Source organism: Ranitomeya imitator, chromosome 1 (assembly GCF_032444005.1).
Source record: "Ranitomeya imitator isolate aRanImi1 chromosome 1, aRanImi1.pri, whole genome shotgun sequence".
Lineage (NCBI taxonomy): Eukaryota > Metazoa > Chordata > Amphibia > Anura > Dendrobatidae > Ranitomeya > Ranitomeya imitator.
This window is the reverse complement of record NC_091282.1, coordinates 671456612-671482730: the sequence shown is the minus strand read 5'-3', so window position 1 is coordinate 671482730 and position 26119 is coordinate 671456612. Positions and strand designations below refer to the sequence as shown.

Genomic DNA, 26119 nt, shown 5'->3' with positions numbered 1-26119 from the left:
TACTGCCCAGTCTCTGTACTGTGGTCCCTCCCTTTGCATACTGTCTGATCTTTGCTGTTCCCTCACACTCACTCAGAGTGTTGTCTCACACTATCCCTCTCATACTGATCTCACACATTTCCCAATAGTAATATCACTCAAATTTTCTCCACAATACCTTCCCCTCACACTTTTATCTCCATAGTGTCCCATCACATTTTTCCCTCACACTTTTCACAATACAATAACCACACACCCCATACTGTCCTCTGATTTGCCTCCAACCATACTGTCTCCTCACACTTCCTCCTACCCCTTCACATACTGTCTCTTCACATTTTACAACTTATAAAACTCCTTTGTTGCTTTTTCTGCATTGGAGTGCTTATGTTATGGTCATCCTTCTCTTCTGTGGAGCAGGAATGATGTTAGTAGTATGAACAGGTCACACTGTTGTTGTCGCCTTGACTCCTGAAGTGCTAGTGGACAGAGCTTCAATTGTACTTGTGCATTAAAGATGTGAGTACAATTGAATGCGGGGAGACGTCATTTTACATATTCTATGAGCCAACTGTCAATTTAACAACTGGCTTGTAGAACGGTCGAGTCTCAGTCCAGGGGAGGAGTCAAAATGCTGGCCTCTGGTAGACAATTTGGACCTCCGCATTAGGCTGGCACAACAGTGCCAGTTGGCTAAGTCCTGGGAAAATGTTCCACCTGCCAATCCCCTATTAACAATGCCACCTAAGTTCTGGAAAGCAGGAACCACTAGAGAACAACACCACTGGAACTGTGCCCACATTGGAGGTATGTGTAAAGTTGCCACTAGCGATAGTCATGAACGAGCCGCTGTCTGGTTGCACTCTGGCACATTACAGGAAGACCGTGTCCCATTCCAAGTGTACTCTCAGGTGTGGGGTGCATCACACTCACTTGAAGGCCACAAACTTCCACTGCCTCCTGGCTTTCATCCTCAAGAGCTGCCGCACACAATTCAAGGGACACCAAGTTCCTTACAACAGGCAAACGTTTACCAGTCAGTTCAAGTTTATCAGGTTGTGGCATCTGGGATAGGGCACAGCATTTCTTCCTTAGTACAGCACTTCTTCAGCCCTACCACTCGTTTGTCCTGGACTATCCCTAAGCCCACTGACTCTGACAACCTCAGGGATTTCATGTCCCCTTCGACAGTGCACCCTGGATCCTCCACCCTACACAGGTCCCTGTCCATCTTCCACTGTAGGCCAGAGGACATGATGTGTCTGGTAGCCTCTTGCCAGATCTTAGGCCCCGGACCAGACAGGGTCATCTGCTTGGAAATCCAGTAGATACTCCCACTGCCCGGAATGACTGGTACATGCTGACCCTAGCAGCCCACTACACCGGAACTTGACCTTGTCACTGTACTCTTAACCACCACACTAGCTGGAAGTGCTCACCTATTAATACTAGTCCCCTCCCACTGGGCTAGTTCTATCATTAACTATGTTTTATCCTATATACTAAAACCCTTATATTATGTACTATGCCATGGCTAAACCAATTACTATATAAACAGTACTTTATGTACAATCTCCAATAAACAGAGCTTCCATCTGTATGGGTGATCAGGGAAGACAGCTGTAAACTGGACGGCTAAAGTGTTGTTATAACTGGAAATGAGAAAATGTATTCAAGCGGAATTGAATTCTACTTGAATGTTACAAAAATACACATTGGTAGAAATGTGGATTTTTTGTAATTCGCTTCGCAGATTTAGCAAAATGACGTCAAATGGCCATTCAGCAATGTTGCTTCAGAATGAAAATAACAGGATTTATTTTTAATACTTATAATAACCAAAGAGTGAAAAATTTAAATTTTTAAATGTAATCCCTTATTTTATGTAGATGGTTTTGGGGGGGGAGGGCATAGTGCCCGAGCTTCTCAGTTTTTGCTATTTTTGTCTTCCCAATGCTCCCTTGAGTATTCCTTTTGTTTTTAAATCTGCCATTCCATCCCAGACTTATGGGCATATTTATATAGGGCTACTTTTTATGGCCTAAAGACATGCCCCCAAGGAATCCTGTGAGCACCGCCCCATTGTAAATAACGTAAAATGTACCACTAATAACTGCATGGCGTGAATAAAATATTACTGTACTGTTAAGGTCTGAAATTATAGTGTTCTGAAAAGGGGTTTTCGGGTTTTGGAAATCCCCTGTACCCCAGCTGCAAAAAAAAACCTAGCTTTACTCATCCTCCCAGTCTCCATCTCTGATACCGGTGTCTATTATTGTCCCCAAATCCCACATACTGTCAACAGTACTGCAGACAATCATTTAGCTCAGCAGCTCTAGGCAGCAAGTCCAGTCAACTTGAACAAAGTATTTGAGCTCACTGATGTCGACATGAATTCAGATTTTTACACTATAACAGACATCAGGGGCAGCGACAGAGACTCAGTGGCTGGACTCAGGGAGGGTGAGTACATTTTCTTTTTTTAAAACAAACAGCAACCAGGTTACAGTGGTTTTCCAAATCTGGAAAACTCCTTTAAGAATTTAAAGGAATTGTCCAGAATTAACATATTGATGTCCTATCTAATGGATAAGTCACCATTATGAGGTTGGTAGGGAGCCGACACATGGCACTCCCATGATCTGCTGATATCTGATCCAAGAGTGACCAGATGTAAGTAATGTATGAGGCAAAACACATTGGCCCCGATTCATCAAAGTGAAACTCCTTGAAATGCTGCAAAATGTTGGTGCAATATCGGATGCCTACAAACATATTGCAACTTTTTTGGGGGGAGAGCAAAGCCTGCCCATCAAATTCAGCATAATTTCCACCACAAACAGAGCGCATATTACACCAGAAATGTACGGCAGCCCTTGGCCAGCATATGTTACTTCATGAATTTGGCGCATCACACTCCAGAGCACCTTTTATTAAGACTCGCGTGCAATATACCAGTCTTAATCGACGGGAAGAGGGGGCGGTGCCTGGTGTTAGACCACCACCGATTTCATATTCAAGATTTATCAGGCAGACTGGTCATCAACATAGAACAAAAAAATATATACATATAAAAATATAAAATAAACTGATATATAAATAATATAATTAAATCAAATATTTATACACAAAAAAAGGTAGCACTCTATCGTGCTAAAGCATGTCAATGTGAAATATATGAAATATGAATAGCAATACGGCTTTTCAATATTAGGAAAAAAATTAAACGCTTTGCACATAATTTGGCCAAATCATGCCTGCCCATCAACCAATGTCAAGGTGGTCTCAAAACTGATGGGCCCCTACGTATCAATGTAAATAACTCTCTTAGGTTCCTACCTACCCATAAATGCAGGCTTTACTGAGAGAGGTGTCCACATTAACCCAGGAATTCAGACATCAGCCTAAGAGAGGTATTCAAATTGATATGTATCAGTTTTTTGAGACCACCTTGATGTTGGTTGATGGGCAGGCATGATTTGGCCAAATCACCATAGAGGTGGAGCCGCATATTCATTACTGTAATGAGCGGTAACGGTGACCGCTCAGTACAGAAAGAAGCTGCAGCGCCGGGGAAGCCAGGGACTGCACAGCACCAGGAGGAGCAGGTAAGTATAACGGGGAGGGGGAGCGCTGCGCTGCGCAATACTCACCTGCTCCTCGTTTCGGCGCCGCTCCATCTTCAGCAGTGGCGCTCAGGTCAGAGGGCGCCGTGACGTAGTTAGTGCGCGTCCTCTGCCTGAAAGTCAGTGCTGAAGATGGAGCGGCGCCGGAATGATCAGCACGTGAATATTGAAAGCGCCAGGGCCTGAGCGACGCAGAGGTGAGTGTGTGATTTATTTATTTTTATCACAGCAAATGGGGCAAGTGTCTGTATGGAGCATCTATGGGGCCATAACGTTTGTGCAGCACTATATGGGGCCATAATGTTTGTGCAGCACTATATGGGGCCATAACTTTTGTGCAGCATTATATGGGGCCATAACGTTTGTGCAGCACTATATGGGGCCATAATGTTTGTGCAGCACTATATGGGGCCATAACGTTTGTGCAGCACTATATGGGGCCATAACGTTTGTGCAGCACTATATGGGGCAATAATGATTGTGCAGCACTATATGGGGCCATAACGATTGTGCAGCATTATATGGGGCCATAACGTTTGTGCAGCACTATAAGGGGCCATAACGTTTGTGCAGCACTATAAGGGGCCATAACGTTTGTGCAGCACTATAAGGGGCCATAACGTTTGTGCAGCACTATATGGGGCAAATATCTTTATGGAGCATCTTATGGGGACATAATCAGCATTTGTGCAGCATTATATTGGGCAAATATGTCTATGGAGCATCTTATGGGGCCATTATTAACCTTTATGCAGGATTATATGGGGCATATTTTAATATGGAGCATCTTATGGGGCCATAATGAACTTTATGGAGCATTATATGGGGCTCCTGATTCACTATGGATATTCAAAAACACTTAACCTACTGATGTCTCAATTAATTTTATTGGTATCTATTTTTTTTTTTTACTTTTATTGGTAACTATTTTTACTTTTGACATTTACCGGTAGCTGCTGCATTTCCCAACCTAGGCTTATACTCGAGTCATTAAGTTTTCCCAGTTTTTTGTGGCAAAATTAGGGGGGTCGGCTTATACTCAGGTCGGCTTATACTCAAGTATATACGGTATGCATACACATCATTTTGTTTTATTTACCGTATATACTCGAGTATAAGCCGACCCGAGTATAAGCCGACCCCCCCTAATTTTGCCACAAAAAACTGGGAAAACTTATTGACTCGAGTATAAGCCTAGGGTGGGAAATGAGGCAGCTACCGGTTAATGTCAAAAATAAAAATAGATACCAATAAAAGTAAAATTAATTGAGACATCAGTTTTCTTAAGTGTTTTTGAATATCCATATGATACTAAACACACCAGCGCTTACTCAACCTCAAAGTAAAAACCCTTTGCAGCTGGACTCAAAACCAGGGAAACGCCACTCCTGGTGTAAACGAAGGATAGGAAAAAAAGGAGTAATAGAGACCGCGCATAAGGGAGTACAATAGAACAGAGATAAATATGCGATACCGTGGCACTTAATGGTATATGATAGAACTAAAAGGTCCCTTAGTTACTGTGGACCAATACAATCAACAAACAGCGATCCATAAAGAGGCCCGGGCAAAATCACTAAAACCAAAATAAAACCTAAAATATGTATACATGTATAGTAACATAAAAAAAATATCCATATTGAATCAGGAGCCTCATATAATGCTCCATACAGTTCATGATGGGCCCATAAGATGCTCTATATAAAAATGTGCCACATATACAATGCTCCATACAGTTCTTATTGCCCCATAGCTGTGCCATATAGTGCTCTGCACCGTTCATTATTGCCCCATAGCTGTGCCATATAGTGCTCTGCACCGTTCATTATTGCCCCATAGATGTGCCATATAGTGCTCTGCACCGTTCATTATTGCCCCATAGATGTGCCATATAGTGCTCTGCACCGTTCATTATTGCCCCATAGCTATTCCATATAGTGCTCTGCACCGTTCATTGCCCCATAGCTGTGCCATATAGTGCTCTGCACCGTTCATTTTTGTCCCATAGATATGCCATATAGTGCTCTGCACCGTTCATTTTTGTCCCATAGCTGTGCCATATAGTGCTCTGCACCGTTCATTATTGCCCCATAGCTATGCCATATAGTGCTCTGCACCGTTCATTGCCCCATAGCTGTGCCATATAGTGCTCTGCACCGTTCATTTTTGTCCCATAGCTCTGCCATATAGTGCTCTGCACCGTTCATTGCCCCATAGCTGTGCCATATAGTGCTCTGCACCGTTCATTTTTGTCCCATAGCTCTGCCATATAGTGCTCTGCACCGTTCATTTTTGTCCCATAGCTGTGCCATATAGTGCTCTGCACCGTTCATTCTTGCCCCATAGCTGTGCCATGTAGTGCTCTGCACCGTTCATTTTTGTCCCATAGCTGTGCCATATAGTGCTCTGCGCCGTTCATTATTGCCCCATTGATGTACCATAGAAAGCTCTGCCATTGCTGCTGCTGCTGCAATAAAAAAAAAAAACACACATACTCACCTCTCTTGCTTGCTGCTCTTCAGCGTCCGGTCTCGGCGTCTCTCCGCACTGACTGATCAGGCAGAGGGTGGCGCACACACTATATGCGTCATCGCGCCCTCTGACCTGCACAGTCAGAGCGGAGAGGCGCCGGGAAGATGGAGCAACGCCCGGCGTGTGGAACGGGGATAGGTAAATATGACATACTTCCTGCTCCCCGCATCCCGCTCCTTCTCCCGGACAGCTGGTCTTCGGTGCCGCAGCCTCTTCATCTATCAGCGGTCACCGTTACCGCTGATTAGAGAAATGAATATGCGGCTCCACCCCTATGGGAGTGGAGTCCATATTCATTTTTCTAATGAGCGGTCCCACGTGACCGCTGAAGAGGGGAAGAGCTGCAGCACCTGAAGACCGTGGGACGGCAGGGACAGCGCGAGGATCGCTGGGACTAGGTAAGTATGCCTCAGCGCCCTCTCCCCCTCACCCACCGACCCTGCCGCCCACCGTGACTCGAGCATAAGCCGAGAGGGGCACTTTCAGCCCCAAAATTTGGGCTGAAAATCTCGGCTTATACTCGAGTATATACGGTAACTATATTTACACATATCATTTTATTTATATATATTATTGTTATATATATATATATATATATATATATATATATATATATATATATATACATACACACACACACACACACACACACACACACAATATATATATAATTATACGAATAAATAATAAGTGAACCAGCTTAATAAAATAGAACAAAATAATAGGTAGTCTGTAATCGGACATGCCGGACTCTTAATGCCTCAATCTTTATCTTTCCTGTACCCTTATATACCTGTGTTTGGGGGCCCTGGAAAATAGATTTTGGGGGAAGTCAAGGATCTGGCATGACCAATTACAGACTGTGGATAACTTTGTTCTCATAGTAAACACAGGAGCCCTTGGCCTTACTAATGCTTCTATGTATGAGACAGTCAAGATGGCTACTGGCCAAACCGCCATTCATCGGCAGTATCTAATGTGTATGGCCAAACAATCCCTTTACATATGTTTAATTGATTCTTTCCTTATCAATATGATATCTACTATATAAAGCTGAATGTGTGTGTGTGTGTGTGTGTGTGTGTGTGTGTGTGTGTGTGTGTGTGTATATGTGTGTGTGTGTGTGTGTGTGTGTGTGTGTGTGTGTGTGTGTGTGTGTGTGTGTGTGTGTGTGTGTGTGTGTGTGTGTGTGTGTGTGTGTATGTCCGGAATTGGCATCTGCACCGTCGCAGCTACAGCCACAAAATTTTGCACAGTCACACGTCTGGACCCCGAGAGCGTCATAGGCTATATTGTGAGGCGAAATTTTAACCCCGCGCGTTCCAATTCACCAAACAATTTTGCCCCTATCTACATAATGGGGAAAAAAGTGAAAGGAAAAATGTTGGAAGCGTCGCAGCTACAGCAACAAAATTTTGCACAGTCACACGTCTGGACCCTGAGAGCGTCATAGGCTACGTTGTGAGGTGAAATTTTAACCCCGCGCTTTCCAATTCACCAAACAATTTTGCCCCTATCTACATAATGGGGAAAAAGTGAAATGAAAAGTGTTGGAGGCGTCGCAGCTACAGCCACAAAATTTTGCACAGTCACACGTCTGGACCCTGAGAGCGTCATAGGCTATGTTGTGAGGTGAAATTTTAACTCCGCACTTTCCAATTCACCAAACTATTTTTCCCCTATCTACATAATGGGGAAAAGTGAAAGGAAAAGTGTTGGAGGCAAATTGACAGCTGCCAGATGTGAACAAGGGGGACTTAAAGAATGAGAGCGATGGCGCAAAAGAGTATATACCGTACAGTTGCTAAGGTGGAGCCCCGACATGGGATACTCACCACACATGGGGATATGAACACACACACAAAATGCGCCACACACTACCACGTGCTTGAACACATATACCACCCTCAGCACACATTTCACCACACATACACCAACCTCGCCACATAAAAGTCGAAACACAAAAGTCGCCGCTCAAAACTCGCCACGCGCAAAACTCGCCACATGCAAAAACTAGGCTCACGCAAAACTCGCCACAAGTGCAAAACTCACCTCATGGAAAACTCGCCACACGCAAAACTTGCACACGCGGAAAAATTGCCACATGCACAAAATTTGCAACACATGCAAAAGTTGCCTCACACAAAACTTGCACATACTCAAAAGGCACCAGACATAAAACTCACCACGTGCAAAACTCGCCATGCGCAAAACTTGCTGCACACAACTTGCTATACTAACCTGTTACATGCAACTCGACACACAAAAAGTTGCTACACGCATGTTGCCACACAAAACTCATCTCACAAAAGTCGCTACATGCATGTCGCCACACACAACTCAACACACACAACTTGACAAACGAAACTCACCCTAAAACACACACAAGTCTGGTATTAGCCTTCAAAAATAAAAATCTGATTAATAAGCAGACAAACTACAAGAGCAACAAATGTACCATATAGGAAATACAGCAGCTGTCAGTCACATGACCTGTCTATTATGTGTATGTGTGAGCTAATATATACTGCCAGGGGGAGGGCTTCCTGTTGGCTGGGGATTTATCAGGCTGCCAATTTATCTTACAAATACTGAGGTAAAAATACTGAGCAAATAACGTGTTAACGAGGTCTAATACAGGAGATCACACAGGTATATACTATATACAGGGGAGATGACACACAGAAATATACTATATACAGGAGAGATAACACACAGGTATATACTATATAGAGGAGGAGATGACATACAGGTACATACTATATACAGGAGGAGATGACATACAGGTATATACTAAATACAGGAGGAGATGACACACAGGTATATACTATATACAGGAGCAGATTACCTACAGGTATATACTATATACAGGAGGAGATGACATACAGGTATATGCTATATATATAGAAGATGACATACAGGTATATACTATATACAGGAGGAGATGACACACAGATATATACTATATACAGGGGAGATGACACACAGGTATATACTATATACAGGAGGAGATGACATACAGGTATATACTATATATAGAAGGAGATGACATACAGGTATATACTATATATAGGAGGAGATGACATACAGGTATATACTATATATAGGAGGAGATGACATACAGGTATATACTATATATAGGAGGAGATGACATACAGGTATATACTATATACAGGGGAGATGACACACAGCAGGTATATACTATATACAGGGGAGATGACATACAGGTATATACTATATACAGGAGATGACATACACGTGTATACTATATATAAGGGAGATGACAAACATGTATATACTGAGGTGAAAATGAGAGGTATGAGGTGAAAATGAAAAGGTGTGAGTGCAAAATGAGAGGAGTGAGGGAAAATAGTGTAGTGATCGGAAAATGACAGATGTGAGGTCGAAATGACAAGTGTTAGGGGGGAATGAGAGGAGTGAGGGAGAAAATGAGAGGTGTGAGGGAGAAAATGAGAGATGTGAGGGGGTAAATGAGAGGCGTGATGGGAAAATAAGAAAAGTGACGTGCTATAACTAACCACAGATATTTACTATGCCCAGGCAACGCCGGGCTCTTCAGCTAGTCTACTATATAAAGCTGAATGTGTGTATGTGTGTGTGTATGTGTGTATGTATGTCCGGGATTGGCATCTGCACCGTCGCAGCTACAGCCACAAAATTTTGCACAGTCACACGTCTGGACCCCGAGAGCGTCATAGGCTATGTTGTGAGGTGAAATTTTAACCCCGCGCTTTCCAATTCACCAAACAATTTTGCCCCTATCTACATAATGGGAAAAAATGAAAGGAAAAGTGTAGGAGGCAAATTGACAGCTGCCAGATGTGAACAAGGGGGACTTAAAGAATGAGAGCGATGGCGCCAAAGAGTATATACCGTACAGTTGCTAAGGTGGGGCCCCGACATGGGATACTCACCACACACGGGGATATGAACACACACAAAATGCGCCACACACTACCATGTGCTTGAACACATATTACCCTCAACACCACAAATACACCAACCTCGCCACATAAAAGTCGAAACACAAAAGTCGCCGCTCAAAAATCGCCACGCGCATACTATATACAGGAGGAGATGACACACAGATATATACTATATACAGGGGAGATGACACACAGGTATATACTATATACAGGAGGAGATGACATACAGGTATATACTATATATAGAAGGAGATGACATACAGGTATATACTATATATAGAAGATGACATACAGGTATATACTATATACAGGGGAGATGACACACAGCAGGTATATTATATATACAGGGGAGATGACATACAGGTATATACTATATACAGGAGATGACATACAGGTGTATACTATATATAAGGGAGATGACAAACATGTATATACTGAGGTGAAAATGAAAAGGTGTGAGTGCAAAATGAGAGGAGTGAGGGAAAATAGTGGAGTGATCGGAAAATGACAGATGTGAGGTCGAAAGAGGAGTGAGGGAAAATAGTGGAGTGATCGGAAAATGACAGATGTGAGGTCGAAATGACAAGTGTTAGGGGGGAATGAGAGGAGTGAGGGAGAAAATGAGAGGTGTAAGGGAGAAAATGAGAGATATGAGGGGGAAAATGAAAGATGTGATTGGGAAAATGAGAGGCGTGATGGGAAAATAAGAGAAGTGACGTGCTATAACTAACCACAGATATTTACTATGCCCAGGCAACGCCGGGCTCGTCAGCTAGTGTTAAATAAAATAACTAATAGTAGTTTTTTTCCTCCAGGAAAAGTAACTTGTGCTCTTTGCTAGCAATCAAAATGACATGTTTGCTTTAAACGTGCTATAACAGGAGGAGCTGCGGGATGAAGCTGCTGAGCCCGACATTGACATTGATGATCTACTCGATCTTTCATTTGAGGAGAAAAAATCTAAACTTCAGGTACTGGATCTATAGTTTATATTCCAAAATCCAAACTATTTTAGTAATAATGCTGTGAGACTTGCTCTTTAGCTGAAAGAAGTTATTCCAGGATGAGAAAATGTAATGTTATAGTCAGCTAGCTGATGGAATTTGCTCACCAAGTTCTGTGCATCAGTCGTGACGGACAAGGGGACGGGCTGAGCTATTGAAATGAGTAAGTAAGCATTGTCCTTATAAGGCACCCTTATGCGCCACCCTCCTTATACGGTACCCTCCTTATACGCCATCCTCCTTATACGGCACCCTCCGTATGCGCCACCCTCCTTATGCGGCACCCTCCTTATTTGCCATCCTCCTTTTAAACCATCCCCCTTATACGCCATCCTCCTTATAAGCCACCCTCCTTATACGCCATCCTCCTTATACGCCAACCTCCTTATACGCCAACCTGCTTATACGCCACCCTCCTTATACGCCACCCTCCTTATACGCCACCATCCTTACAAGCCATCCTCCTTATACGGCACCCTCCTTATAAGCCACCATCCTTTCACGCCATCTACCTTATACGCCATCCTCCTTATAAGCCACCCTCCTTTCACGCCACCCTCCCTATACACCATCCTCCTTACACGCCATTCTCCTTATACGCCACCCTCCTTACACGTCATCCTCCTTATACGCCATCCTCCTTATACGCCAACCTCCTCATAAGCCACCCTCCTTATATGCCAACCTCCTTATAAGCCACCCTCCTTATATGCCACCCTCCTTATAAGCCACCCTCCTTACAAGCCATCCTCCTTATACGGCACCCTCCTTATAAGCCACCATCCTTTCATGCCATCCTCCTTATACGCCATCCTCCTTACAAGCCATCGTCCTTATAAGTCACCCTCCTTATACACCATCCTCCTTACACGCCATTCTCCTTGTACGCCACCCTCCTTACACGTCATCCTCCTTATACGCCATCCTCCTTATACGCCAACCTCCTTATAAGCCACCCTCCTTATACGCCATCCTCCTTATACGCCACCCTCATTATAAGCCACCCTCCTTATAAGCCACCCTCCTTATAAGCCATCTTCCTTATACGACATCCTCCTTATAAGCCACCATCCTTTCACGCCATCCTCCTTATACGCCACCATCCTTACATGCCATCCTCCTTATAAGCCACCATCCTTACACGCCATCCTCCTTTATAAGCCACCATCCTTACAGGACACCATCCTTACACGCCATCCTCCTTTATAAGCCACCATCCTTACATGCCATCCTCCTTATAAGCCACCCTCCTTATACGCCATCCTCCTTATACGCCACCCTCCTTATAAGCCACCCTCCTTATACGCCATCCTCCTTATACGCCACCCACCTTATACGACAACCTCCTTATAAGCCACCCTCCTTATACGCCATCCTCCTTATAAGCCACCCTCCTTTCACGCCATCCTCCTTACAAGCCATCGTCCTTACAAGCCACCCTCCTTATACACCATCCTCCTTACACGCCATTCTCCTTATACGCCACCGTCCTTACACGTCATCCTCCTTATATGCCAACCTCCTTATAACCCACCATCCTTACATGCCATCCTCCTTATAAGCCACCATCCTTACACGCCATCCTCCTTATAAGCCACCATCCTTACATGCCATGCATCCTTATAAGCCACCCTTCTTACACAACACCCTCCTTACTTGTTATCTTCCTTATAAGCCACCCTCCTTATACGCCATCCTCCTTATAAGTCACCCTCCTTTCACGCCATCCTCATTATACGCTATCCTCCTTACAAGCCATCTTCCTTATAAGCCACCCTCCTTATACACCATCCTCCTTACAAGCCATTCTCCTTATACGCCACCCTCCTTACACGTCATCCTCCTTAAACGCCATCCTCCTTATAAGCCACCCTCCTTATACGCCACCCTCCTTATAAGCCATCTTCCTTATACGACATCCTCCTTATAAGCCACCATCCTTTCACGCCATCCTCCTTATATGCCAACCTTCTTATAAGCCACCCTCCTTATAAGCCACCATCCTTATATGCCATCCTCCTTATAAGCCACCCTCCTTATACGCCATCTTCCTTATACGACATCCTCCTTATAAGCCACCATCCTTTCACGCCATCCTCCTTATAAGCCACCATCCTTACATGCCATCCTCCTTATAAGCCACCCTCCTTACAGGACACCCTCCTTACACGCCATCCTCCTTATACGCCAACCTCCTTATAAGCCATCCTCCTTATAAGCCACTCTCCTTATACGCCAACCTCCTTATAAGCCACCCTCCTTATACGCCATCCTCCTTATACGCCAACCTCCTTATAAGCCACCCTCCTTATACACCATCCTACTTACACGCCATTCTCTTCATTCGCCACCCTCCTTACACGCCATCCTCCTTTATAAGCCACCATCCTTACATGCCATCCTCCTTATACGCCATCCTCGTTATAAGCCACCCTCCTTACATGTCATCCTCCTTATAATTATACGCCATACTCGTTATAAGCCACCATCCTTACATGTCATCCTCCTTATAAGCCACCCTCCTTATACGCCATCCTCCTTATACGCCACCCTCATTATAAGCCACCCTCATTATAAGCCACCCTCCTTACAAGCCATCCTCCTTATAAGCCACCCTCCTTATAAGCCATCTTCCTTATACGACATCCTCCTTATAAGCCACCATCCTTTCACGCCATCCTCCTTATACGCCACCATCCTTACATGCCATCCTCCTTATAAGCCACCATCCTTACACGCCATCCTTCTTTATAAGCCACCATCCTTACATGCCATCCTCCTTATAAGCCACCCTCCTTATACGCCATCCTCCTTATAAGCCACCCTCCTTATACGCCATCCTCCTTATACGCCACCCACCTTATACGACAACCTCCTTATAAGCCACCCTCCTTATACGCCATCCTCCTTATAAGCCACCCTCCTTTCACGCCATCCTCCTTATACGCCATCCTCCTTACAAGCCATCGTCCTTACAAGCCACCCTCCTTATACACCATCCTCCTTACACGCCATTCTCCTTATACGCCACCGTCCTTACACGTCATCCTCCTTATATGCCAACCTCCTTATAACCCACCATCCTTACATGCCATCCTCCTTATAAGCCACCATCCTTACACGCCATCCTCCTTATAAGCCACCATCCTTACATGCCATGCATCCTTATAAGCCACCCTTCTTACACAACACCCTCCTTACTTGTTATCTTCCTTATAAGCCACCCTCCTTATACGCCATCCTCCTTATAAGTCACCCTCCTTTCACGCCATCCTCCTTATACGCTATCCTCCTTACAAGCCATCTTCCCTATAAGCCATTCTCCTTATACGCCACCCTCCTTACACGTCATCCTCCTTAAACGCCATCCTCCTTATAAGCCACCCTCCTTATACGCCACCCTCCTTATACGCCATCTTCCTTATACGACATCCTCCTTATAAGCCACCATCCTTTCACGCCATCCTCCTTATATGCCAACCTTCTTATAAGCCACCCTCCTTATAAGCCACCATCCTTATATGCCATCCTCCTTATAAGCCACCCTCCTTATACGCCATCTTCCTTATACGACATCCTCCTTATAAGCCACCATCCTTTCACGCCATCCTCCTTATAAGCCACCATCCTTTCACGCCATCCTCCTTATAAGCCACCATCCTTACATGCCATCCTCCTTATACGCCATCCTTGTTATAAGCCACCATCCTTACACGCCATCCTCCTTATAAGCCACCCTCCTTACATGTCATCCTCCTTATAATTATACGCCATACTCGTTATAAGCCACCCTCCTTATACGCCATCCTCCTTATAAACCACCATCCTTACATGTCATCCTCCTTATATGCCACCCTCCTTACACGCCATCCTCTTTATATGTCATCCTCCTTATACGCCATCTTCATTATAAACCATCCTCTCTTGTATTGGAAACTAGCTGGAACTGGATCTGCCTGGCTTATATCTGGAGAAAGGAACAATTTTCTTAAAGGGATTATTCCCATCTTCACATATGGGTATTGATGGATAGAGCTTGTACATACAAGCACTTTTGCAATTTACTGCTTATTGAAGTTTCTTGAGATATTAACCCTTTTTTTAGTTTACAGATCGTTGTCTAGGAGACTGACCACTTCTGAACTCATGCTGGCTGGGATTAGGAGCTAACAGTGCGCTCCAGCGATCCTGGCCAACTTCAGAGGAATGCATAGAAGCTCAATAAGATTAGAACACCTATAGACCACTACTGCTTCCCAGCAGAGGTGGTCGGTTTCCTAGACAATAAGCTGTAAACAAAAGTTTTAATATCTCTAAAACGGCTTTAAATTTTAATGAACAGTAAATTGCAAAATTGCTTGGATTTACAAACTTTATCCAACAATACACATCTATGAAAATAGTCCTTAAAAGGGGTACCCTGGCTACTCACCCTCCTTGGGTTCAGCACTGTATCGCTACCACTGCTCCTGGTGACTGTTATCACCTACTGCGCTGATATCACCGACAGGCAACACCTGAGATAGAGTAGACGGCATTAGCAGCTCAGCTCACTGATTGCAGTGCTGGCATCCGGTCGACAACCAGTCAGTAATGGGAGCAGCAGAGACTTAGCATTGGACCTGGGGAGAGTGAGTAAGGCACAGTTTGTTTAATAGCTTTAAAAAAAAAAAAGACGGAAATAGTAAGTGTACCCCATTGTTCTCCATTATATGTACCTGATCACGTTTATTTTTGTATCCTCAGGACATCCTTCAGGAGTGTACCAGACCTACAGACGTGAGTATCACAGCCCGTCTGAAAGCAAAATAATATTACAGCACTGGAGCCTTAAGCTAAGTTCACATAAGCGTATAATAAACAAACTACACATTTTTATTTTTTTGGTTTAAACATCAAGGGTGAATAAAATTACAGGGGCAAAAACCGTTTCCTATGTTAATAATGGTAATATATACAGATGATCCACATGGGATCTGATTGTACTTTTTTGCACACCCATAGACTTCTGACATCTGTAACAGACTAGTGCATGCTGTGATTTTTTTTCTTCTAGCACAGACATTCGGTCCCTGTGAAAGAACGGTCATCGGAAAAGTCCAATTAACTAACATCGGTCCGAGTGCCGTCAGTTTGAGATTAGTTTTTTTTCATGGACAGTATTAACAAGACCTTGGGAAAAAGAAAAGGTGCTAGGAAAACTTCCTATCGCTCAGTAAAACTGAGCAGCCCAGGGAGTAATGCCCTGAATACTAATTGTTATGGCTTGTAGTTGTATTATGTATATGGTATTGCCTTGTCTGCTGTGAGCTTGGTATGCCGTCAGGTGGTTCTCATGGCTCCTGTCCGACGGCCATAGATTAGTTATGTGGCTGATAAACCAAATCTTGGGATTCGATTCCCACCAACTCTATTCTGCTCCCATCAGTAATATGTCAGCTGCCAGTAAATGATCACCAATCGACCTGTTAATAGACAATTGGCGCTTGTGAATGGCCTGAAAATGGACCCTTTAGATCAGGGGTGTCAAACTGCATTCCTCGAGGGCCACAAACCATGCGTGTTTTCAAGATTTCCTTAGCTTTGCACAAAGTGCTGTAATCATTATGTGTGTAGGTGATTAAATTATCACCTGTGCAGTACAAGGAAATCCTGAAAACATGACCTGTTTGCAGCCCTTGAGGGTTGCAGTTTGACACCTCTGCTTTAGATGGATCATTTGTCACATATGGTTGAACAAATGTTGAACAGTTAAAAGGAGCACTCTTGGTTGTTACCTCTTTTCTCATAACAGGTATTTTTACTGTGACACAACCATGTCTGTACTCCCTCCTCACAGTTAGGTATTATAATTAGTCACTAACCACTTCTCTAAGCCTCTCACAGCTCTCAACCACTGAAACACACAAAGACGGTAACACCCTGGACCTGGTCTTTGTCCAGCTCTGTTCAATCTCCTACCTGGATAACTCACCGCTTCCCCTCTCTGGCCACAACATTCTATCCTTCACACTCACAATTCCTCGCCCACCCCAGCACTCTCCTACCTACCACACATTCAGAAATCTACATGCCATTAACCCTCATACACTTTCAGACTCCCTACACTCATCATTGTCCCCAGTCTCTTCTTTTTCCTGTCCTGATCTGGCTGTACATCACTACAACGACACTGAAGCACCCTTGACCAAGCAGCTCCCCTCCCCCTCAAAACCTCCAAAAAACAGAGTGCAACAGCCCATTGCAAACCCGATTTCTCCAGCGATGCTCTAGGAGTGCTGAACGCTTAAGGAGGAAAACTCGCACACCAGAAGACTTCATCCTCTTCAAATTTATGTTAAGGACCTATAACTCTGCCCTTCACCTCGCCAAACAGTCCTACTACACCACCCTTATTCTCCTCACTAGCCAACAACCCCAAGAAACTTTTTGACACCTGTCACCCCCTCCTCAGGCCAAAAGCACAAGACCCTATCACAGACATTTGTGCTGATGACCTGGCTTCCGACTTTATAGAGAAAATAGACAATATCCATCAGGAAATCCACTCCCAATCACCAAGTTCAGTGACTCCCATCCCTCCCTGCATCTCCCCTGGCTCACTCTCCGCATTTGATCCCATCACAGAAGAAGTCTCCAGGCTCCTCTCTTCTCGTCTGACTACATGCTCTACCGACCCCATTCCCTCTCATCTCCTCCAGTTTCTCTCTCCAGTCGTCACTACTCACCTAACTACAATCTTTAATCTCTCACTCTCCTCAGGCATTTTCCCGTCCTCCTCCAAACATTAATTACTCCATTACTAAAGAAACCCACCCTCGACCCATCCTGCACAAAAAACTACAGGCCGGTCTCCAATCTCTCCTTCATCTCTAAACTCTTGGAGCACCTAGTCTACTCCGCCTTACCCGTTACCGCTCCATTCACTCCCTCCTAGACCCTTCACAGTCCGGCTTCCGCCCCCTACACTCGACAGAAACTGCACTCATCAATGTGACCAACGACCTTCTGACAGCAAAATGTAATGGTGACCACTCTCTGCTCATTCTTCTCGATCTTTCTGCAGCTTTCGACACTGTTGACTACCCTCTCTTACTCTCTAGGCTCCAGTCACTTGGCATTAAGGACACTGCTCTCTCCTGGTTCTCCTCCTAGCTTTCTGACCGCTCCTTCAGTGTTCTGTTCTCTGGCTCCACTTCATCTCCTCTTCCTCTCACTGTCGGGGTACCCCAGGGCTCAGTCCTTGGCCCCCATCTCTTCTCCCTCTACCCGGCCCAATTGGACAGACCATCAGCAGAATTGCCTTTCAGTACCATCTTTATGCCGACGACACACAACTATACACATCATCCCCTGGCCTTACTCCTGCTGTACTACAGAACGCCACTGACTGTCTGTCCGCAGTCTCAGACATCATGTCCGCTCTCTATCTGAAACTCAACCTCTCCAAAACTGAACTTCTTCTGCTCCCACCATCTACTAACCTCCTTAAACCTGACATTTCCCTCACCATAATAACACCCCAGCAGCAGCTTTCCCCTCTCCAGTCTATGCTTAATGCAGCAGCCAGGGTCGTCTATCTAGCTAATCGTTACTCAAACGCGTCCGCTCTTCGCCAGTCATTAATTCAAAATACTTGTTCTCACCCACAAAGCTCTTCACAGTGCGGCACCCCCTTACATCTCCTCCCTCATTTCTGTCTATCAGCCTAAGGGTACCGTCACACAGTGCAATTTTGATCGCTACGACGGCACGATTCGTGACGTTCGAGCGATATAGTTACGAGATCGCAGTGTCTGACACGCTCCTGCGATCAGGGACCCCGCTGAGAATCGTACGTCGTAGCAGATCGTTTGAAACTTTCTTTCGTCGTCTAGTGTCCCGCTGTGGCGGCATGATTGCATGGTGTAACATATATCGTATACGATGTGCGCATAGTAACCAACGGCTTCTACATCGCACATACGTCATGAAATAATCGCTCCAGCGTCGTAGATTGCAAAGTGTGACAGCAGTCTACGACGCTGGAGCGATATTGTTACGACGCTGGAGCGTCACGGATCGTACCGTCGTAGCGATGAAAATTGCACTGTGTGACGGTACCCTAACCGAACTCTGCGCTTTGCAAATGACTTTCGACTAACCTCTGCACTAATCCGTACCTCCCACTCCCGACTACAAGACTTCTCCCATGCGGCGCCAATCCTCTACCCCAAAAAATTAGGACCATCCACAATTTGCATAGTTTTAGGCGCTCGCTCAAAACACATTTGTTCAGACTGGCCTATTATGTTCCCTAATCAGTTATTTTGTGTGTGTGTGTAGCCCATTCACTACTTCCATCTATCTCCCACCCCCTGAAGATAGCTGGACCATCATTGTAAATACATCATTGTAAATACACACCTGTACTTTGTATCTCCCCACCTCATTGTAGATTGTAAGCTCTCACGAGCAGGGTCATCTTGTGTTGCTTTAATTATTGTATTGTTAACATTGTTACTTATGACTGTTGTGTTTGAAGCTGTTAAACTGTAAAGCGCTGCGGAATATGTTGGCGCTATATAAATAAAGATTATTATTACTCAGGAAGAGAATTCCAACCGGAGTTTTGGTTTACAAATCTAACTCTGTAGATGAATGTGCAATAAGAATGCTAAATCTGATTCTCTATTCTAGGAATTTATCTTGGAGCTGCTGGAGCGTCTAAAAGGATTGCGGAAACTACCATATTTACAGCACAAATGACTGAAGATTAGGGTCCTAATTATAGACCGGGGGAGGGGAATTAGCAGTGCATTATTCATTGCATTATTAGCAGTGCACGCTGCTGGTATGTCGTACTTTTTGGCACTGATTTTGAGAACTGCATTGTGTAAATAAACCCCCAAATTAATTTTAGATTAGAAACAAGATCTTTGTATCCCGAGGAGAATGGCGCAGAGCCAAAGTATAACTTTACCAAAGAGCCACCCTATGGATCTACTGGAAAAGAAAATCTCATCCCTGGTTGGACCCCCCATCCCTTTGAGGACCTGTGCCGAAATCCTTCTTTATAGGAGCTACATTGAAACGGTAAAGCATATGGAGTAGGAAACAATCATCAGGACTATCTGCCCTTCCGGTTAGAACCATAATTAAGGGTCTGGTTTGATTTTCAGACCTGGTTTAGGGCAAAGATAGTGCAGTTTTTGAGAAAAAGTATCTCCTTTTTTAATATGAACAGTAGCGTCGATCACTGGAAAGTTGATGTGCAAGTAGGATTTCATATGACACTCTGCTTATGCTGAGAAAAAAAAAACGGAAAGTTGTTGAAAGCGATTAATATATTAAACTCTCTTAGAGCATTACTCACTGTGTAAGTCACCGACAGCACACTCAGATATAATAGGAGAATTAGTAACAGGAATTATTGGAGAAAGGGAGCAATTACTGACAGATTTCAATCTCCATGTCCAATATCAGGTCAGAATGTTAAATAGGTCAATGCCAGGGAGAAATCATTAAAAGCTCGACTACATGGTGGTCTATGTCCTTATTACTGCATACATTTTTAGGGAAGCCATTGTCAGAAAAAGACCCATTCATTCAAATACATTTTTTGTCGTGTTCAAAATATTTTTTTAAAAAAGGGTAATTTTGCAATGTTCACACTGGCATTTTAGGCTGTCTTATCAGGAAGGGTTTTCAGCAGTCTCCGTATCAGCAGAAGCATGATTACAATGACAGGTAAGACAATGTTTACATGTCCAGTAATCATCCGTTAAAACAGATCCAGCAGCAATCAATTAACAAAAAAGTAGTGCAGACAACATTTTTGTCCAGCTTAAAAAAAAAAAAAAAAAAAGATTTCAACTGGATCAATTTTTTTTAACATTGAAGTCTAGGGAAAACAGAAACTTTCCAAATGAAAGAAAACCTGATGTCTATAGAAAATGGATCCGTTAATTAGACTTTAACCCCTTTTTACCATTGGATGTACTATTCCGTCCATGTGGGGTGGGCCCTACTTCCCAAGGACGGAATAGTACGTCCAAAGCGATCAGCCGCGCTCACGGGGGGGACTATCGCAGCTGACATCCGGCACTCTGTGCCAGGAGAGGTCACGGACCGCCCTCGGCACATTAACCCCGGCACACTGCGATCAAACATGATCTCAGTGTTCTGGCGGTATAGGGAAGCATCGCGCAGGGAGGGGGCTCCCTGCGTGCTTCCCTGAGACCCTCGGAGCAACGCGATGTGATCGCGTTGCTCGGAGGGTCTCTTACCTTACCTCCTCCTCCCTGCAGTCCCGGATCCAAAATGGCCTCGGGGCTACATCCGGGTCCTGCAGGGAGGTGGCTTACCAGCGCCTGCTCAGAGCAGGCGCCGGGAAGCCTCCCTGCTGTGCATGTCAGATTGCTGATCTGACACAGTGCACAGCAAAGTGTCAGATCAGCGATCTGTCTCTTTGCTGTGATGTCCCCGCCTGGGGCAAAGTAATTAAAAAAAAAAAAAAATCCTAAAAAAAAAAATATTGTTCCAATAAATACATTCCTTTAAATAAAAAACAAACAATAAAAGTACACATATTTAGTATCGCCGCATCCGTAACGACCCGATCTATAAAACTGTCCCACTAGCTAACCCCTTCAGTGAACACCATATAAAAATTAATAGTTTTTTGCCTCTTTTTTATCATACCGCCGAACAAAAAGTGGAATAACACGCAATCAAAAAGACGGATATAAATAACCATGGTACCGCTGAAAACGTCATCTTGTCCCGCAAAAAACGAGCCACAATACAGCATGATCAGCAAAAAAATAAAAAAGTTATAGTCCTCAGAATAAAGCGATGCAAAAATAATTATTTTTTCTATAAAATAGTTTGTATCGTATAAAAGCGCCAAAACATAAAAAAATTCTATAAGGTATCGCTGTAATCGTACTGACCCGAAGAATAAAACTGCTTCATCTATTTTACCAAATGCAGAATGGTATAAATCACCTACACACATAATGATTACAGCACGGTGTGCAAAGCTAAGGAAATCTTGAAAACACGCATGGTTTGTGGCCCTCGAGGAATGCAGTTTGAAACCCCTGCCTTAGGGGGTCTACTTTCCAAAATAGTGTCATTTGTGGGTGGTTTCAATGTTTAGGCACATCAGGGGCTCTCCAAACGCAACGTGGCATCCCATCTCAATTCCAGTCAATTTTGCATTGAAAAGTCAAATGGGGCTCCTTCCCTTCCGAGCTCTCCCATGCGCACAAACAGTGGTTTACCCCCATATGGGGTATCGATGTACTCAGGCCAAATTGTACAACAACTTTTGGGGTCCATTTTCTCCTGTTACCCTTGGTAAAATAAAACAAATTGGAGCTGAAGTAATTTTTTTGTGAAAAAAGTTAAATGTTCATTTTTATTTAAACATTCCAAAAATTCCTGTGAAACACCTGAAGGGTTAATAAACTTCTGGAATGTGGTTTTGAGCAACTTGATGGGTGCAGTTTTTAGAATGATGTCACACTTGGTTATTTTCTATCATATAGACCCCTCAAAATGACTTCAAATGAGATGTGGTCCCTAAAAAAAAAAATTGTGTTGTAAAAATGAGAAAATCGCTGATCAACTTTTAACCCTTATAACTCCCTAACAAAAAAAATGTTGGTTCCAAAATTGTGCTGATGTAAAGTAGTCATGTGGGTAATGTTACTTAAGTATTTTGTGTGACATATCTGTGATTTAATTGCATAAAAACTCAAATTTGGAAAATTGCAAAATTTTCAAAATTTTCGCGAAATTTGCATTTTTTTCACAAATAAACACAGGTAATATCAAAGAAATTTTACCACTATCATGAAGTACAATATGCCACAAGAAAACAATATCAGAATCACCGGGATCGGTTGAAGCGTTCCAGAGTTATAACCTCATAAATTGGTCAGAATTGTAAAAATTGTCCCGGTCATTAACGTGCAAACCACCCTTGGGGGTAAAGGGGTTAATGTTAAAAAATAGATCATGTTGAAATCATTTTTTTTTTAGCTGGACAAAAAAAGGTTGTGTCTAAACATTTTTGTTGATGGATTGCTACTGGATTCATTCTAAATGGTGACTATTGGATATGTGAACATAAACTAACACCTCTATATACAGCTGATAACATAGAATCACAATAGGTGATATCCCAGCTGACTTTGCTTCCTCTACATTCACAATTACTTTTGCACATGCGCATTAGATACTTCAGTACAAAAGATTGTGTGACTATGTACATGTGTTGTTTCCTGAAACAACTGGACGTTAGAAAAATAAATAAATTAAAAAAAAGCCCCAGTAGCCAGTTTGAAAATTGCATGATTTCTATCTTTTTTTTTCAACAAAGGAAGAATTCCAATGAGAGGCAACACCTCTATATAAGGCCACGTTCGCACGGTCAGTATTTGAAATCAGTATTTGTAAGCCAAAATCAGGAGTGGAACAATCAGAAGAATAGTCGAATAGAAACACATTACCACTTCTGTTTTTATCACCCACTCCTGGTTTTGGCTGTAAAATACTGACCAAATACTGATCGTGTGAATGTGGCCTAAAGCTTATGATGTTGAATCACAACAGGCGAAATCACAGCTGACCCTGCTCCTGCTTCCTTCACAATGACGATTGCTCGTTAGATGCTTCAATACAAAAGATAATGGCTACGTACATGTGTTGTTTCCTGAAACAAACAGAAGTTAAACTGTACCAAAATCTGTGGTGACTAGTGATGAGTAAACGTGCTCGGATAACATCTTATCAGAGTACGCTCAGGTGTTATCTGAACATCTGGCTATGCTCGTATACTATGTTCGAGTCCCGGCCGCTGCATAATTCACAGCTGTTAGCCTGAACATGTGTGGGGATTGCGTAACAATAGTCAATCCCCTCATGTGCTGTAGCTGTCTAACAGCCATGAATCATGCAGCTGCAAAAACTCAAACATAATATATGTGCATGCCCAAATGCTCGGATAACATTTGAGCGTGCTCTTATAATATGTTATCCGAGCACGTTCGCTGATCACTACTGGTGGTGACCAGTGTGAAACCTGCAAGATTTTTTTTATTTTGAATATAGATTGTGATATGTACAAAAAAAAATAAAAAAAAAATATTTTAGAAAATATATTTAACTCAAAAACCTGATTTATACATTTGGTTATTTCCTCATGATCAAATCCCCTTCAGCTCCACGTTCCCTCGAGAACCCCTCACACCACCCGCTTTCATAAACTCGGCCCAGTTTTCAGCCTGGATTGCAGGACTGTGTATTCAGAGGTCACTTTACAAGGCTTTAATGTTGCATTAGAGCAAAAGATATCTCAGAAATATCTCAGAAAGATATTAGGGACAAAAGAATGGGAAGAAATACAGGTAAAACTAGAGGTAAGTTGGTTGTTTTCCTCTGTTCTTGCCAACTTGTGTTTTAGGCCATACTGAGCTCGGTGGATACTGTGGTTCATTACATTGCTGTAATTTCATTGTGATTTGTATATGTAATAAATAGAGATGAATTGTTCCATCATAGTCACGTTTCTTGAGTTATTTCAAAAGGAGGTATTGACAAATTGGCGGGATTGAGATCTGGTTTGGCTCGCGGCACTCCTATATTGGACAGTGACACAGGGCACATAGGCGAAAAGGACACACCGTCAAAAAGTTCCAAGGAGTCCACATTGAAAAAATTTAAATAGAAAAAAAAAAAAAGTCCAATTTAGGTGAAAAAAAACTTCAAGGTTTCATTTTTGTCTGCCATAAATGTGCTGTTTCCACCTGCCATAGCGGTTTTTCAAGCATATACAGTAAAATGGTGTAACAAGCCAAGTTGAAGTAGTGCACAGAATTCCGGAGGAAGCAGAGAGTGTCCCCTCTCCCGTCACAATGATGTAAGTGACCCGAATAATAATATTAAAAAAAAAATCCATGTGTATGTACCTAAATCGGTGTATAGATCATACATTATCCTCAATAGAAATACATCAGCCATATACATAGAATACATTAATCATGCACTGATGGTGTGCTAACGTATAATATCAGAAAAATGAAAAAAAGGCCTTTGCCCAATTATCCAATCATTAGGCTGTATCCCCAGATTTGAAGATTTCACAACTTGCCCGGAGAACTTCAGTGACATCAGCCAAAGCTTTAAGGTCCAGCTAGACATGTCGGAGTATCGGCCAAGCTGTGTGTTTCCTTACCGTTTGCTTTGTAGCGTAGCATGCCACCATCCAGTTCTTTTACCTGCAATCATCTATGCACCTGCTGTATTTCCTACTTCTCAGGCCTGCTGGTTAACCCTTCATCTGTTGTTGGACTTGTTTACACTGCTACGGTTTCTGTATTAGTGTATCTTCTCAATAAACAGCTATCCATCGTTTTCTGATTAACCCTTCACCTTCTTTAAGCTTATACTCCTCTCTGGACTTGCCCACATTACGCTCCAACAATTCCTGATCTGGCTATACTTTTTCAGTTCTTGTGGTTGTCCACATTCTTGGCTCTGACTCTTTTTGTGCATCCTGCCTGCCGTCTAGCTTACCCGGTGATCCTGGTTCTCCCTGGTCTACTTGCTATCTGCCAAGTCTTCAGATTGGAGCGCTATACATTGAGCGCATTTCTTTTTTAGTTTGCCATTTTCTGATGCACTGGTGCTACATAGCAGCAATTATTGGACAAGCCACACAACTACAAATTATTGCTCTATTAATTCATAAATGTGACCTGGCTGTAAAAAGCAGACAGACAGCTTCATGTGACTTGCATTGAAGTGTATGGAGGCACAGGGGTGTGCAAATTTTGAGCGGCAATCCAGCAGGACTGACACACCATTAAAATCCTGAAGCTACGTTTTAAGAAAAGACAGTAACCCAATTCTTGCCCGGCTCTCACGTGATTGGCACGGGGCAGTGAATCATGTCACGGTTTCTATCCAGTCAAAGCAGGAGCAATCAACAATTGCTTTGTCTCAGAGGCGAATATTCATAGCTGACTGCACAAGTCACAGT

At 43.3% G+C, this 26119-nt stretch overlaps 1 protein-coding gene across 1 annotated transcript in view; it reads left to right on the top strand.

Moving 5' to 3' along the window:
• The window catches only part of PPP1R14D (protein phosphatase 1 regulatory inhibitor subunit 14D), a 54597-nt gene extending 33681 nt beyond the window's left edge, over positions 1 to 20916 (top strand). Inside the window, exons 2-4 of the mRNA XM_069729917.1 lie at positions 10966 to 11055; positions 15835 to 15867; positions 19768 to 20916. Of these exons, the coding sequence (XP_069586018.1) occupies positions 10966 to 11055; positions 15835 to 15867; positions 19768 to 19836 (192 nt within the window). The 3' untranslated portion in view covers positions 19837 to 20916. The remainder of the gene's footprint in view (positions 1 to 10965; positions 11056 to 15834; positions 15868 to 19767) is intronic.
• Positions 20917 to 26119: the final 5203 nt, after the last annotated feature.